The following is a 16,574-nucleotide window of genomic DNA, read 5'->3' on the forward strand; positions in this document are numbered from 1 at the left end:
AGGAGGCATCTTACTTGGATGAATGATATCCTTATAGCCTTTTTCTTCAACCCCTGCAACAAAAGCCTACAGATTATATCTAGTCTAGCAATTGAGTCCCCAGGGTTTCTACTTTTTTTTTTTTTTAAAATACTACTTTGAGATCTAGAAGACATAAGAAGTCATAAGAGGAAGAGTAGAAGACTCGAGAATTATCAAGAGTAAGAAAAACGACTGAGCAAAACAAAACTAAATCCAGAATCCCTTTACTCGCCTTATCCCAGGCATTTAACCTTTCATCAAAGGGCCTGGGACTTCGCTCCATTTGTGGTTTGTTCAACCACTCAAAACTCTTTGCTGTAGAGTTGGAACCAACTCAGTGCTGACCCTTCAGCAGGGTTTCATAGGTTGTAAATCAAACAGGAAGAGATTTGCCCATCTTTCTCCTGTAGAACCACTGATGGTAGATTCAAATAGATGGGGAAGTGCTACCTTTGAGTTAGTAGTGCAAGTACCTATGAGCTATATCACTGGAGCTCCACAGTATGGAGCTCCCCCATAACTGCCCTCATTATGGGAATTCAACTAGAATATACTTGGTTTTGTTCATTTAAAACCTACTACTTCCAGACCAGCTCTTGCCCCAGGAAACTTTCCTCCTCCCTTAAGCTGTTTTATTTCTTGCCAGAGGCATTGGCTTCCCTGTGGGTGGGTGAGGGAGTAAGAGAGGGTCTTCTGGCTGCTTCAGCTTACTAAAGAAGTGTCTTCTTGCTCCAGTGAAGCTGTACTGGATGCTTTTCTGGATGATGGCTTCCTCATCCCCACATTTGAGCAGTTGGCTGCCTTGCAGATAAACTATGAAGGTAGGGTCCCTGGGGGCTCCCTGCAGCCTCAGAAATATTGTGTTTCTTGGATAAGAACACAGGGAATGGGCTGGGTGAGGGCTGTTTGTTGCCACTGTATGGCCAAAGGTAGCTCCACTGATAAGCAGTTGTGCTTGTGGGGCTGTCATTAGGAGATCTGGAGTGGGTTGAGTTGGGGTGAGGCGGGAGAATCTTAATGTCGTTATGCTGTGTTAATTGTTATATAGCCAATAACTAGAGAAATAGAACAGCAAATTGAGAACAATCTTGTGAGGTCATCTAGTCCAGCAACCTCATGTTAAATATGGGCAAACTGAGGTCCAAAGAAGGGAAGGTACTGACCAAAAGTCACACAGTGTTATTGACAAAGCGGAAGCTAGAAACAGTTCTTGTTCTTTTCTATGTTAATTTAAGTCAATGATTGAATACCAGATACTAACTAGTTTCTTTTTCTCCTACTGTTCTGTTTTCCTATTTCCTCCTGTCCTGTGATTGCAACTCTGTTGTTGTTGTTGGGGCTTACTCTTATTCTCTCTCTTGCTTTTCCTCCCACCATCGCCTGTCAATGTGCCTGTCACAACCTAGAAAATGTGGACTTGAATGACATCCTGGTGCCAAAGCCGTTCTCTCAGTTCTGGCAGCCCCTGCTTAGGGGCTTGCACTCTCAGACCTTCACACAGGCCTTGCTGGAGAGGATGCTCTCTGAGCTGCCATCCTTGGGGGACAGCGGGATCCGGCCTACCTACATCCTCAACTGGATCATTGAACTGATCGTGGCCAACACCAAGACTGGTGAGGGAAGATAGCCCTAGCCCAGGCCCTAGGGAAACCCAGGCATTTGTATTACCACAGTCCTCAGCATTTGACCCGAGAGATATACCAACCTCTTTTGTGAAGGGTTAATGCTTACTCTGAGAGGCTCCAGAGTAGCAGATCTCCCTTCACCTTTTTTCTTCTCACAGCCTATGCATGGCTGGTACGAAGGCCTTGAATACTTTTGAGTAGATGGGAGATAAAGGATTGGAATTATGGGGATGAAGAGGGACAGAGCTGAGCATTTTGAAGTAAAAGGTTGGATGTGGGGATTTACTCTTTCCTTTTCCTCAGACCCTTTCTTCTCTTTTAGGACGAAATGCCCGCCGGTTTTCTGCAAGCCATTGGGAAGTAAGAAAGAGCTGGAGACTGTTCAGCTGCCCTACCTCACTTGATTGGCCTCGAGTAGTTGAGTCCTGTTTAGGCTCACCTTGCTGGGCCAGCCCCCAACTCCTTCAGCTGTAAGTTTCATGAATTCAGTCTCAAACAAGAGTGAGAAGTCACCATAAAATCTCAGGACCATAGAGTCCTAGAATGGTTGAGCTGGAAGAGCTCTTTTAAGAACTTCTGACCCAATCCCTCTTCCATTGACAAATGGGAAAACTGAGTCCCAGAGAGTTCTGAGGCAAGACATTCTCCCTAAGATCACACAATTAAGACCTGACTGGAGTCTGTCATAAGAAAGATGATACAATCCCCCTAGAATGTTTAGAACAGTGACCTGCATAGAGTTAAGTAAGTATTCAATAAGTATTAGCTGCTGCTCTTTACTGAGCCTTGGTCTTCTTGTTTAAAGTGCAGTGCTGTCTCTTCCATTACTTTCCAAAAGTCAACCTCTATGTAGTTATTTAACAATATTCAGTAGCTCCCTATTGCCTTTATGATGCATCTAGCCTTTACCTGATATTCAAAGAGCGTTCTGATTCTGCCCCAGCTGATCATGGTTAGCCATAACGTCTGTGTTTCCCATTAAGTCCCTCTGGGTTTGTAGTCAAACTTAACATTGTTCTGACTCCCATAGATACTTGTGGTTGTTACCTTTTCTCTGTCATTTTCTGACCCTGAGCCACTTTCTGAAGCATTATATATTTCATTTGCATATTGTAATATTCCACAGCTCTTCAATTCTAGTGACTTTTATCTCTACTGTATTCAGCAATCCATTTCCATTACCCAGAGCTGTTCCATTTCTGAAAATTGACATCCTGATAGCACACTCAACCACTATTGTCTTAACATTCCAGTTCTTACTCTTATGTTCCATGATATATGCTTGTTGCTTTCATTTAGATCTTTATCCTTCCATTTATTACCTCCCTGGACCTTCCTTTCCCTTAACTTCACTAGCTACCTGAGTCTAACCTGATCTGACATGCAAACTCCAAGTTTGTATTGTTCTTTACTGTTTCTCCTGACTCTCATCCTGAGGGATTGCTCAGTTCTACTTGTCTGAACTTTTGCTTGTTTTCTGACTACACTGTCTCCCATTTCCTGACTATTCTAAACCCTATCACTCACTTCAAATCCTCTGTCCCATTTTACTCTAACTTCGTTGATCTCATGGCATCCAGAGGGTACCTTTCAACCAGAGGTCTATTCCTGTGTACTGACCTGTTATGTTATTTGTGTACTTAACCTTCTCGCCAGTCACAGAGTAAAGTCATCTTGCTCTGCCTCATAGCCTGCTTGTCCACTTGTGCTTTGGAACCACCTTCTTCTAGCATTTCTGGGACCTCACTCTTGCTTTCCTGGATCTTATTCAACCTGTGAATGTGCCTCATTTTTTCTCAACTTAGTAACAACAAAAGAACAATTTCCTTTGACCCTGCATCCCTCTCTAGCTACTAGTTTGTCATCCTTCCTCTACCATCCAGACATCTCAAAAGTGTAATCTACACTTAGCAGTCTACCCTCAAATTTTGGGAACTCATCAGCATTATTGTCTGCTGGATTAAAACTGTTCATCTCTGCCTCCTTGAGAGACCTGTGCTTTTTATTGGTTATTGTTATGTGCTGTCAAGTCACCTATGACTCATAGTAACCCTGTGCACAACACACCTAAACCCTGCTCTGTCCTGTGCCAATCTTATTGTCACTGACACACCTATCCCCATTTTCCCAGTGACTGAATCAGTCCATCTCGTTGAGGGTCTTCCTCTCTTGTGCTGTCCCTCTACCCTCCTAAGGACTGATCCCACCTTGAAAAATGTCCAAAGTATGTCAGACAAAGCTTCAAAATCCTTGCCTGGCTTCACCCTGTTTAGGACAAACTTGTTTGTTGTCCTAGCAGTCTTTAGTATATTCATTCCTCTTCTCCAGCACCACAGCTCAAAGGCAACAACTCTCCTTCTATCATCCCTAGTCATTGTCCAGCTCTCTAATGCATAGCAAGTAATTGCTAAGACCATGGCCTGTATCAGGTGCACCTTAGTCTCCAGACTGACATCATTGCTTTTTAGTACTTTAGAAATACTATAAAATTATGAGACCCAAATCTCTCTATCTGGCTCAGCCATTTTCCCTTAGGTGAACCAAAACAGAATTGGTTATCATATTTCTTACCACAACCCACTGTCTCACTTGGTGATGACATTATCTATTCTGTTATATTGATTCAATTATTTCTCAAATATGATCTTTTGTGGTGTTGTGTCTATCTCTAGTTTCCTTCCTTTTATCAAATTGTAAGATTTTCAAGGGCAGTTGTTTGCCATTAACCAGCTGTGCCAGCACACCACAGAGATATAGGCACCAGACAGACATCAGTAAATGTTGAACAGGATTGTACTGTGCTATATTATTGGTACTTCACTTGGTAGTAACTGACTCAGTGCTTGATGAATGGATAAAGTGGGAGTTCATATGTCAAAACCCTCTGATTACTTTATGGGGACTGACTCTGATGTTATTTTGCGTACAGTAGTTAGGAGAGAGAAAAAAAAAATAGCATTATAGACAAATCCATACAGGGAAAGGCCTTCAGGAAATACTAAACCAAGTAGCCAAATCTCGAGATGTGTGCACTTTAGAGTAGAAATAATATGGAGGAGTGGAAAACTTAGAGAACCAAAAGAACCTGGAGTAGTCAGGAAAAGCATCTCAGAGGAGGCATACAATCAAGAAAATGAATAAAGTTTCTCAATCAGAAGGAATATAATATGTGTATGTTATTTGGGGAGAGTGTGAAAAGAGAAGCATGGAAAAGATTTGGGTAGTGGCCTTCAAGGTACTTTCCAATCATAAGTGTATACAGAATGAAAGCAGCGGGTATTGGAGAAATTTGGAACACAGATCTCCCAACCCATGAATACCAGAGGTATGTGACACCTGCCAGCGATAATAGTGTCACACTTGAGTATGATTCCTTGTGCATATATCCTGTCTGCCCCAGACTTACCTAGTCCTACTTGCCCCGTTATATAGATTGGGAAACACAATGGGTTTTCCCAGATACTGTGCTGCAAGTCAATAGCAGGGCTGAGGTCAACATCCAGAAATTTTGTCCTTTGTGCTAGATTCTTTCTACAATGCTTTATTATATTGTACTATTGCAAAAGTGTCTGTTACTAGACTTACAGAGCTTGGCTCTTTTCCCTCCAGATTAAAAAGTCATTAGGCCTTGAGAACTTGAACCTGAACAGCTAGTATAAGTTTGTGAACCAGTAAAGACAAAAGGAAAGCAAATGGGACTCTCAGTAAAGAAATGTAGTCTCCGAACAGCAGAGTACTTGGAACCATCCAGCCTCTGTACTCACATTTAATGTTCAAAAGGAATTTAGAATTAAAATAGGAGAAAATACTTTACCAGAATTACTCAATGACTAAAGGAATGTGAAAGTAAAGTATCTCTGCAGTTAAATGTCATACATGGCGCTGTATATTTTTGGTAGAAGTCATTTAACAGGACTCTTATGAGTGCTTTAACTATTATGGGAGACCCAGGGTTTATTGATGATTGGACAGGGATTTGGACCCAGGTCTTAGGAGTGCAAAATCCACCTTTCCATGAACCTAAGTATGTGACCTCAACTCCGAACTGTAACCAGGCAAACCCAAGGAAGTGAAGTATATATTTTAAGACTGATACCATGCCCACACTTTAATAGTGCAGCTTGAGATAATGGATGGGTAATAATAAGAAATTAGGAATACAAATCAACTGCAGTGAGGGGAAAGATAATTCTTCGCCAATTTTTCCATGGGAGAAAGATGAGCAGTCTCTTTCCATGCAATTTATAGCCTCTGAAACCTGATGGAGGGTCAGCCAAGAGTTGGTTCCAACTGAATGGCAATGAATTAAAACTCACTTCCCAACCCGTCCCTGCCCACCCATGAGTTCTCACAGTGACTGTGTCTTTATGGGTGCTTTTGCTGTTAGCATAGTTCCTTGTGTGCACATTACTATCATTGTTAATTCCCCTCTGCCTGCCTGATCCCTGCCATCTAGTCACCAAGCTTTGCTCTATCTGTCCTTTACAGATTCTCTCCCTCTCATCTCCTTACCAATGCTCTAATTCAATTCCTAGACTGGACTGTTGTAACAGGCTTGTCCTTGGTTTCTCTTCCTGTAGGTTGCCTTCCCCGTGATTACTAGTGAGTCTCAGGAACAGCCTTTGTTCTTAGAGGACCAGAAGCAGCTGATTCTGTGCTTGATGTTGCCAGATGGCCCTCAAAACAGACAAAACATAAACACACACATACTTTGCTTAGCTTTTCTTGTCCCACAGCTACTGTCACCTCATCCAGTAATATGTGCTTGCTCTTTTCCATGGGTCTTTTTGGTGCCCCTCCCCCATGACTCCTGCATGAAGTTCTTCCTTAATTAATTCTGCTTTTTTGTGCTTTCTGCTTGCCCTAGTCTTTACAGTGCCTGCTTTCTGCAGTGTTCATCTGGTCTTCCAACATCCTGTCTTGTAAATTGCTATTGGTTTGGTTTTTTTTCTTTCTTTCCCTCATTCCGCACTGGACTATGACTGCTTTCAGAAAGATCACATTTTGTGTTCCATCCTGAAGAAGTCCAGCATCCTTTTAGCCATATTTTAGGTACTCAGGGCAGATTACTTAGCTAGATCATAGGAAGAAAAGGATTTTCCATTCTCCTATCCATTGCTGTAGGTCTGCTGTCTAATTTGTGTCTTTATATAACATTTTAGTACAGAGTACAATGGCTGTCTTTTATTCCCACTGTGTGCTAGGCACTGGGCCAGTAATTTTATGTGAGTTCTCTGCTTGTTCCTCCCATCAATCCTATAAGTTCAGTTTTACTGAAAATGGAATTGAGGCACAGAGCTTATTCAGGGTCTGTACTACTATTGTTTCTGTTCTGTCTACTCTACCACACTGCCTTTTCAGAACCAAGTCTAGAACTCAAACCAAATTCAAACCTTAGAGTGTTGATGGTGTGAAGTGACTTTTGATTTTGAATCTTTACTACCCTATCACTTTCTTTACTCAGTATCTTCAAAGCTATGGGGTCAGTCCTACCAGACGAAGACCAGGAGAAACTGCTGCACATCTGCTCCATTTACACTCAGAGTGGAGAAAACAGCCTGGTGCAGGAGGAGTCAGAGGCCTTCACAATCAGGAAGACCCCATATACACTAGATAGTCTGTACTGGAGACTTGAACCTCCTGGCTCCAGCTTTGGATCTGAAGGAAAAGACAAGGCCCAGGACCTGGGTAGCTTTAATGATGATAAAGAAAAGAAGGATGAGAACTTGGGAGATCACACAGAGGAAGCAGAAGATGATGACCATGAGAAAGAGGAACATGATGATGAAGAAGATAGAATGGAAGTGGGGCCTTCCTCTACAAGGGAGGATTCCCTCACTGCTGAAATTTCCAGTCTCCTGGCCCAAAAAAGAGGAGCTTTGCAGGGCTCTGTGTGGCAAGTTAGCACAGGTAAGCAGCCTACATCTGTTTTCTTCGCTACACCAGTTTCTTCTTTCACTAGTTAGTTGTGAGACTTTCCTACTCTAGTGGCTTACTGGTAAAGAAAAAAAAAAAAATACTGCCAACCTAAAGTGGGGAGGGATGGATGTGCAGTGAGTTTTGTTAGGTGTCATCAAGTCGAGTATGATTCAGAGTGACCCTGTGAATAATCTTCCATCGTCACAGTATCTGATACACTTAAGCCCATTATTGCAGTCACTGTGTCAGTCCACCTAGTTTAGGGTCTTCCTCTCCTTTACCATACCTTCACCTTTCCAACCATGATGTCCCTCTCTAAGGAATAGGCTCCCCTAGCAACGTGCCCAAAGTATGTGAGAAAAAGCTTTATCAGATAGAATCCTTTATGTATAAGTCAGGGTATTTTATGATATTTTATATGTGTGTGTTGGTTTTAGGTGCATTGTATATTTCTTAAGGCAAGACTAGTGCAAAATGGCATGATATTCTAAGATATGTGGGAAATCTAGGTCATTCAGATATTCCGAGGTTTCTATGGGTTTGGAGAAGATTGTCTGGGAATTCTGAGGCATTCAGACCGGGGTCTGAATGAATGAGTGGATGTCACCGTGCAAATGTGGAAATAGAGGAAATTATATGCAGATAAGAGATTAGGACAGTGAAACAGTCATGTCTAAAGAAAGATGTATATGTCTCTGTGAGACATGTTTGGGCAAGTGGGAAGGATGAAGTAGTAAGAATTAAAAGTCTTGTGTTTGAGCTATATGTAGGGGGAAAGAAAGAGCATAGATTATGTAATGGTGTTTGGAAAGGGAGTGGAGAGCATTGAAGTCCAGAGCAGCTCACTAAAAGTGATGCAAAGAAGAGTGAAGCTGGAGACACTCACAGAGTTGAGCCCACTTTTGGGTGTGGATCAGTAGACAGGCTTGTGTGCCAGTCTGAGAACCAGCTGATCAGTCTGCTCTGAGCATTTTCCTTTGTTCCACAGAAGATGTACAGTGGGTCACATTCCCATTTGGCCAAATGCCAGGTCAGACTGAAGACCCAGCGGAGCTTATGCTAGAAGATTATGACACCATGTATCTTTTGGATCAGCCTGTGCTAGAACAACGGCTGGAACCTCCAATATGCAAGACTAGGTAAGTGCCCATGGTAGCAGGACTTTTTACTCCCCTTTACCCTTTGTGGGAGGGAGCAAGAGAAGTAGGTTGAATTGGGGAGGTAGCCATTCCTAGTGAGAGCCTAAATGAATAAAGTAGAAATTCAAATTATATATACGTGTGTGTGTGTGTGTGTGTGTGTGTGTGTGTGTACACATTTTGAGAGGGAGACGTGTTTGTAACTTGGAAAAAAATCTTCTAAATAGCCCACCATAGAGGTCAAGAACTCTAGTCCGATTTCTTCATGTTCCGAGAGTGAAAACAGACCAAGAAAGGGGAAGATACTGGTCCAACGTTGTACAGAGTAATCATTAGGTCTTCCCATACTGTCCAGGCATCTTGATAGCAAGGTCTGCACAGGCCTCTGCACTCCCTCAGAACACACCTCTAGATCACAGATGTGGGAGCCCTTGGGCCATCAGGGGGATCCAAGAACCAAGCAGTCCTACCTGAGGGTCTGTGATGATAGCACAAAGAATCCTGTCCAGAGAGCCTGTACATTCTTGAATATTGGGAAAATGAGACTAAGAGAATCTTGTACCAGAGAGAGATTATTGAGCCCCTGAAATGGAGAGACTCTGTGGTGTTTTTCCTGGCTTATTCAATCTCTGGAAGATGAGTCCCTTTTCATCTGGGCATCCTGGGAGAGGGCAGTAGAACTCAGGGCCTCTAAGGCATTAGGATCTGTCTAGGAAACAGCATGCTTCCTCTATAGGAGGCAGCTGGAGAAATCAGGTTGTCTCTAGTTTGGGGTTTGGAGGCACATATCTAAGTTTCCCCCTCAACCCCAACTGGCTTGACCCTGGGTAAGGCCAATTCAATGAGCTCAGGGTACCCAGGATTAAGTGTGGGTAGATGGAACTGCTAACACAGAAGCAAGTTAATTTGGCCCAAGTCCCATTCCCCCTGTAGTAGGGAGACTTCCTCTGCTAGGGAAGGATATGCTCATCCTAGCTTCTTGTCACAGCTACATTCCTAACTGGATTGTGTTGCCTTTCCCATATCTGGGGCCTCTGATTCCTTTGTAGGATTGTGAGTGGATTAGATCCTAAGGGCTTTTGCAGCTACAGTAGTTTAACCATGGATCTGCCTAAGGGAGAGAATGATATCTTTATTCTCAGCTTACACCCTCATCCAACTTGAAGAATTTTTGGCAAGCAAGAGTATTCTGAGTAGGCAGGACTTATGGGATGGCTTCTTAGAGCAATTTGCCTTACTGAAGTGGAAGCTGGATCTAGCCCTGTAATAGCGAGCTTGGCCTTGGTTCCTTAGACTAGGTGTTGAGGGCATGAGGGTGAGGATGTCCAGCCCAGGATCTTGGGTTTAAGTTTGGGGCTTGGAAGAAGGCCATATTAAAGCATCTGCTTTGAATTACCTGCCTGGGAATGCGAAGGTGGAATGGTAGAGAATCTCCTTTTGTGCTTCAGCCCAAACAGCTCTGCTTTAATCTGATTAATATGTTGGACCTCTGAATAAAGCTATAATTTAAAAATTCCACTTTGTCTCCTTTCCCTCCCTCAACTGAGGGTAGGAATGAGCCATACATGGTTCCCACTTGAAGTGTTATCTCTGTAAAACCAGGCAGAAGGATGGCCCTTCTCATAGATCACCCATATCCCCTCAGCGCCTAATATTGACTCCTTCCATAACTGACAGACATCCTACTCTTTCTGCAGCACCGTGGGCTCAAGCTGTGGCATCGGCAATGCCAACTGCAGCAATAGCAGGAACAACTTCGAGGGCCTTCTGTGGAACCAAGGGCAGCTACATGGACTCAAAACTGGCCTGCAGCTCTTCTGATGTGAGCCCTTGAACAAGTGTGCATCAAACCTTGCCAGGAAAATAACCCAACCCCCAGTATGCTTGATGTTCTATCAGTAACCCAAGAGAGCCTGAATCTCTTTTTCTACTACAATGGGATTTTTAATATGTTTTGTGGTTATGGTTTGGTTTTGTTTTTTTTTGTTTGTTTGTTTTGTTTGTTTTGTTTTTTTATTTTGTGAGTGTGTACCGTCAAATCAGATCTGACTGGTACAGGAGGATATTGCGCCTCCTTCTCCGGCAGAGCGTCTGGTGGATTCGAACCGTGTTCCTCTGGGATTGCAGTACAGCTTCTTGCCACTAGGCCACCAGAGCTCCCCTATATGGTTTTGTTTTGAAAAACAATAAATATATAACTAGTTTTAGTGTTTGGTGTTTGTGAGGTGAAGGGGATACATGCTGGATCCAATTAATTCCATTTTCCCTTCTTTATTCTATGTAGAACAGGGTTAGGGTAGGTTCTGAAGTCCCTCGTGTCTACTAACTCTGGTTACTCTCACCATCAGTTTCTTCTGTATCTTTTTATTAATCCTTGAAATCATCTACTCCTCTGAGCTCTAGAACAGGCCAGCTCACTTAAAGCATCAGGCTCTGTAGGAGAGAAGCTGCTGCCACAGAGCCCAGCCATTAGCTGGGGTCTGCTTATACCCTCACCATGGGAAGACCCAAACCTTCATGCTTCTACCCAGTAAGCTTCTGCCTTATCTGTCTTCCCTTACCAAGCAAGAACTGAAAGCCAGAGAGAAGCCTTTCTTTGACATGTCTTTACCTGAGAAAAAAATAGAGTGGACTATCCTGTGGTACGCATTAGAACCACAGAAATTAGTCCAGAGCCTCTTCTTTATGATAATGTAATTATATCAGACACTCAGAGTACCCATCCGTGTCATCCCTGAGGTGAAGATGGATGAATAAACCATGTTCTTCTCCATCAGAGCTTTAAACCTAGTCAGAAAAGATAGTCACTAATTATGACCACCTTAAATTCTGCAAGGAGTTCCAATGTTCATGCTATTTTTGCTTAGGTTATATTTCCAAGGTAGTGGTCAAATCTGTGGTAAAACATCCCTATCCCCACCCTTTGGAGAGTGATAGCTGAGTGAGAGATTCTCTCTGTAGGACCATGTTTGATCCAAGAGAAGGCTTCTCAGCACTTTAGTGCAATGTACAGAGTCTTTTCTGACATTCATTTTGGTCTTTCCTTCCTCCTCTGTCTTTGTAATAGTCTTTTGCATTCTTCCTGGATGATATTCTTTATTTCCTCCCACAGCTCATCTGGTCTTTACTCATTAGTGTTCAAGGCCTCAAACCTGTTCCTGAGATGGTTTTGAAACTCAGGTGGGATAGGCTCAAATTTTGGTTCCCATGGATATGATTTAATTTTCCTCAGCTTCAGCTTGAACTTGTATATGAGTAGTTAATGGTTTGTTCCATAATCAGTGCCTGGCCTAGTTTTCACAGTTGATGTCATCTATCTGATTCCTATGCATACCATCAGGTGCAATCCATATATATAGTCTATGTTTATGTTTCTTATAAAATGTATTTGCATCGTTAAAATTAATAAGAAAAACAAAAAATGTATTTGTAATGAATAAGTCATTGATGGTGCAAAATTCTATCATTTTATCTCCAGCAGTGTGAATCACAACAAACTGGCTAACTCTGAGAAGAATGGGGATCCCAGAACCCTTGATTTTTCTTATGTGAAATCTATACATAGATCAGGAGGCAGTCATCAGAACAGAGCAAGGAAACACTGCATGGTTAAAAATTGGGAAGGGTGTATGCCAGGGATGTGTCCTATCTCCATATCTTTTCAATCTATATGCCAAACAGATCATCTGGGAGACTGGGCTCTATGAGGAGAAATGTGGCATCAGGATTGGAAGTAGACTCATCAACAATCTGCGTCATGCAGATGACACAACCCTGCTTGCTGAAACTGAGGAGGACATGAAGCGCTTGCTGCAGAAGGTCAAGGACTGCAGCCTTAAATATGGAATGAAGCTCAAAATCAAGAAAACAAAGATTCTCACCACTGGGCCAATTAGCAGCATCATAATGGATGGTGAAGAGATTGAGATTGTTAACAGTTTCCGTTTGCTTGCTTTTACAATCAGCACTTCTGGTACCAGCAGCCAGGAAATAAAAAGACGGATTGCATTGGGAACGTCTGCTATCAGAGACCTCTCAAAAAATACAGAAGAGCAATGATGTCAGTCTGGAGACTAAGGTGCACCTGATACAGGCCATAGTATTTGCAATTACTTGCTATGCATCAGAAAGCTGGACAATGACTAGGGATGATAGGAGAATTTATGCCTTGGAGCTGTGGTGCTGGAGAAGTGTATTGAATGTACCATGGACTGCTAGGAGAACAAACAAGCTCATCCCGGAGAGGAGAAAGACAGGCTGTTCCTTGGAGGCAAGGATTCTGAAGCTTCGTCTGACCTACTTTGGACATGTTGCAAGGTGGTATCAGTCCTGGGAGAGGGACAGCAGACGAGAGGAACACTCTCGATTAGATGGATTGATTCAGTGACTGAGGTAATCAGTGTAGATGTGTCAGAGACAATAAGATTGGCACAGAATAGAGCAGGGTTTAAGGCTGTTGTACATAGGGTCGCTATGAGTCGCAGGCGACTTGATGGCACATAACAACAACAGTGCCAAAAAGTGTTGATTGTGAAGTTGATCAAGCTCTTCTCCATCCATCATGGTGCTGTCAGTTGGCCCAGTTGGTGTTGAGCTACAATCCATATTGAAAACTATAGTCCTTGACCTTCTGCAGCAAGAGCTTCAGCTCTTCCTCAGTTTCAGCAAGAAGGTTTTATCATCTGCATAACCTAGGTTGTTGATGAGTCTTCCTCCAATCCTGATGCCACATTCCTCCTCATAGAGCCCAGCCTCCCAGATGATCTGTTCTGTATGTAGATTGGAAACGTATGAAGACAGGAAACATTCTTTGATTCACTCACTTCCTGATTTCGAACATTTCCTTACTCTGCTCTGAGGTTCTGGTCCAAGTATATGTTTCACATGAGCACAATCAACTCTTCTGGGATTCCCATTTTCCTCAAGGTTAAACACAATTTGTTGTTATCTACACAAATACCTTTGCATTGTCAACGAAACACAGAGAGATATCCTTCTGGCACTCTTTGCTTTCAGCCAAGATTCATCTGACATTGGTGACTATGTCTTAGTGCCACGGCCTCTTTTAAACCCAGCTTGTATTGCTGGTAGTTCTCTGTCAGTGTACTGTTCCAGTCGTTTCTGGATAATCTTCAGCAGCATTTTACTTGTATGTGATATTGTACAATAATTTCCACACTCTGTCGAGTCAAAGCTTTATCTCGCTTACTTTGTCATGTTGTTAATAGAAGCCAGTTGTTGGGAAATAACATTCATGTTTGGAAAGGTATAGGGTCAGTCACAGAGATGAAGACCTTCAGAAAGGTGAATTGACACAGCAACTATAACAATGGGTTCAATTTAATCAGAGATTGCAAGGATGGTGAAGGATAAGGCAAAGTTTAGATCTATTATTCATAGGTACACTAGGTTATTCACAAGTCATCACAGCCAACTTGATGGCATGTAACATCATGTTTATAGTAGCATTACTCACAATAGCAAGAAGATGGAAAATAGCCCCAAAACTCATCAGCCTACAAAGGGATAGAAAAACTGTGGTGCATTCACACAGTGGAATACTATGCAGCACTAAAAAGCAATGAAGAACTCATTGAACACTACACATGGATGAGTGTAGAGAACATTATCTTGAGGGAAATAAGCAAATATTAAAAGGACTAATATTGTATAAGACAGCTATTTTCAAAATAAGAGGGAAGTGGGAGGATGAGGAGAGCAGAAACAGAATGCACAGAGAACAAACACTGTAAAGGATCAGGGAAAGGGAGGATCAACCTGGAAAGAATAGACAGAAGGACAATATAGTTATTACAATTAACAATCTGGAGCAGAACACGCATAACTGTTCAAAGGGGAAAGCAGGGAAAAGGAGAGGAAAGGGAGCGGACCCAACACAGCAGAAATTAGTGGACAGATTTGTGGTCTGAAAGAATAGACAAGGTACAGTGAGGATTTGAGAAGGCATGTGATTAAAGCCACTGATAAATTGTAATTGCTGTTATAAGGCACACTGTATATGAATGATTCAATGAAAATAAAAATATATACTTTTTATTTACTAATAAAAAGGCATGCAACAGTATATATCATAACAAATTATGGATACCACTGAGAAGAATGAGAATACCAGAACACTTACTTAGTTGTGCTCATGCAAAACCTATGAATAGACCAAGAAGCAGTTGTGCAAACAACAAGGAAATATTGTATGGTTCAAAATCAGGAAAGGTGTGCATCAGAGTTATATCCTTTCTCCATACCTATTCAATTTGTATCTTGAGCAAATAATTCAGGAAGCTGGACTATATGAAGAAGGATGTGGCATCAGAACTGGAGAAGATTCACCAATAACCTGTTTTAGGTAGACAACACAAGCTTGCTTGCCAAAAGTGAAGAAGACTTGGAGCACTTTCTTTAGAAGATCAAAGACTACAGACTTCAATATGGATTACATTTTGATGTCAAGAAAATGAGTCCTCATCAATATGAAGAAAAGACTGAAGTTGCCAAGGGTTTCCTTTTATTTGGTCATGGCAGCAACAGTCAAGAAATCAAAATGTTTGCCTTGGGTAAATCTGCTCTCAGAAACATCTCTGAAGTCCTAAAGAGTAATGATGTCAGTTTAAATAACAAGGTATTATTTTTCGATTTTAAACTGCTTCCTATACATTTGAAAGTTGGACAACAAATAAGGATGACAAAAGACAAATCAATGGCTTTGAACTGTGGCATTAGAGCAAAGTACTGAATATCTCATGGATTTCCAATAAACCAAACAAGTCTGTCTTGGAGGAGGTGCAGTCAGGGTGATGCCTAGAAGCAAAGATGATGAAACCTGTATTTCACATTTATACTTATATATGGTGAAACTCACATATTGTGGGCATGTTCCAAGGGGCCATTAGAAATTTATTGTGCTGAGAAAGAGGAAGACTCTCAACCAGATGGGTTGCCACACTGACTATAAATATGGACTGGAGCTTGTCAGTTGGTGAGGATGGCACAGGATAGAGATAGGCTGTTATGTTATTATAAAATCACTTTGAGTCACAGTTGACTCCATGGGACCTGACAACTTGCAAATGTTGCAAGAAATACAACATGAAGCTTTTAACTTGCTCTATGACCTTTGACAAATCCTTTCCTTTCTTATTTGTTCCAATGTCTGGATGCATAAAAATGGTGTCCTTGAGTTGATTATATCATGTGGAGAGATGATGAACAGAGGGGAATCTTGCTCTATTGTACCATCCTCACAATCTCTCTATCAGTCCCTGTGTCAGCCCATCTCATTGTGGATCATCCTCTCTTTCACTGACTTTACTTTTTCTACCATGATTCCCTTTCCAAGCACTGGAGCCTTCTGAATGTGTGTTCAAAATATGTGAGAAAAAGTTTCACTATCCTTGCCTCTAGGGAGAGCATCCTGGCCATAACTCCTCCAAGATAGATTTGTTTGTTCTTTTGGCAGTCCATGGGGATATTCAATACTCTTTGCCAACACCACAATTTAAAAGCATCAAGTCTACTCTGGTTTTCTTTCACGTGCTTATGAAGCAATGGAAAATATCATCGCTGTGTAAGGCATACTTTTGTCACTAGACTGATATCCTTGCTCTTTAGCACTTTAAAAGAGGCCCTTGGTAGTAGATTTGTAAAAAAAAAAACTCATATTTTCTTGACTGTTTGCTACCATGGGTATTGATTGTGGATGGAAGTAAAATGAAATAATTAACAAATTCAATCTTTTCTCCGTAGAACCATCAAGTATGGAAACACAAGGGAGGAGGAACAGCTGTAAGCAGACCCTAGTGATTGGTACATGGAATGTGAGAACCATGAATGAAGGAAAATTAGAAATTGTTAA

At 41.9% G+C, this 16,574-nt stretch overlaps 1 protein-coding gene across 1 annotated transcript in view; it reads left to right on the forward strand.

Moving 5' to 3' along the window:
• Window positions 1–10,525, forward strand: part of LOC102870667 (ribosomal biogenesis protein LAS1L-like) — a 30,711-nt gene extending 20,186 nt beyond the window's left edge. The window contains exons 2-7 of the mRNA XM_006901896.1: window positions 757–842; window positions 1,428–1,634; window positions 1,969–2,116; window positions 7,111–7,556; window positions 8,554–8,704; window positions 10,402–10,525. Coding sequence (XP_006901958.1) covers window positions 757–842; window positions 1,428–1,634; window positions 1,969–2,116; window positions 7,111–7,556; window positions 8,554–8,704; window positions 10,402–10,525 — 1,162 coding nt within the window. The remainder of the gene's footprint in view (window positions 1–756; window positions 843–1,427; window positions 1,635–1,968; window positions 2,117–7,110; window positions 7,557–8,553; window positions 8,705–10,401) is intronic.
• Window positions 10,526–16,574: the final 6,049 nt, after the last annotated feature.

The sequence above is a fragment of the Elephantulus edwardii genome, unplaced genomic scaffold (assembly GCF_000299155.1).
Source record: "Elephantulus edwardii isolate Elephantulus edwardi_28Jun2011 unplaced genomic scaffold, EleEdw1.0 scaffold00349, whole genome shotgun sequence".
NCBI lineage: Eukaryota > Metazoa > Chordata > Mammalia > Macroscelidea > Macroscelididae > Elephantulus > Elephantulus edwardii.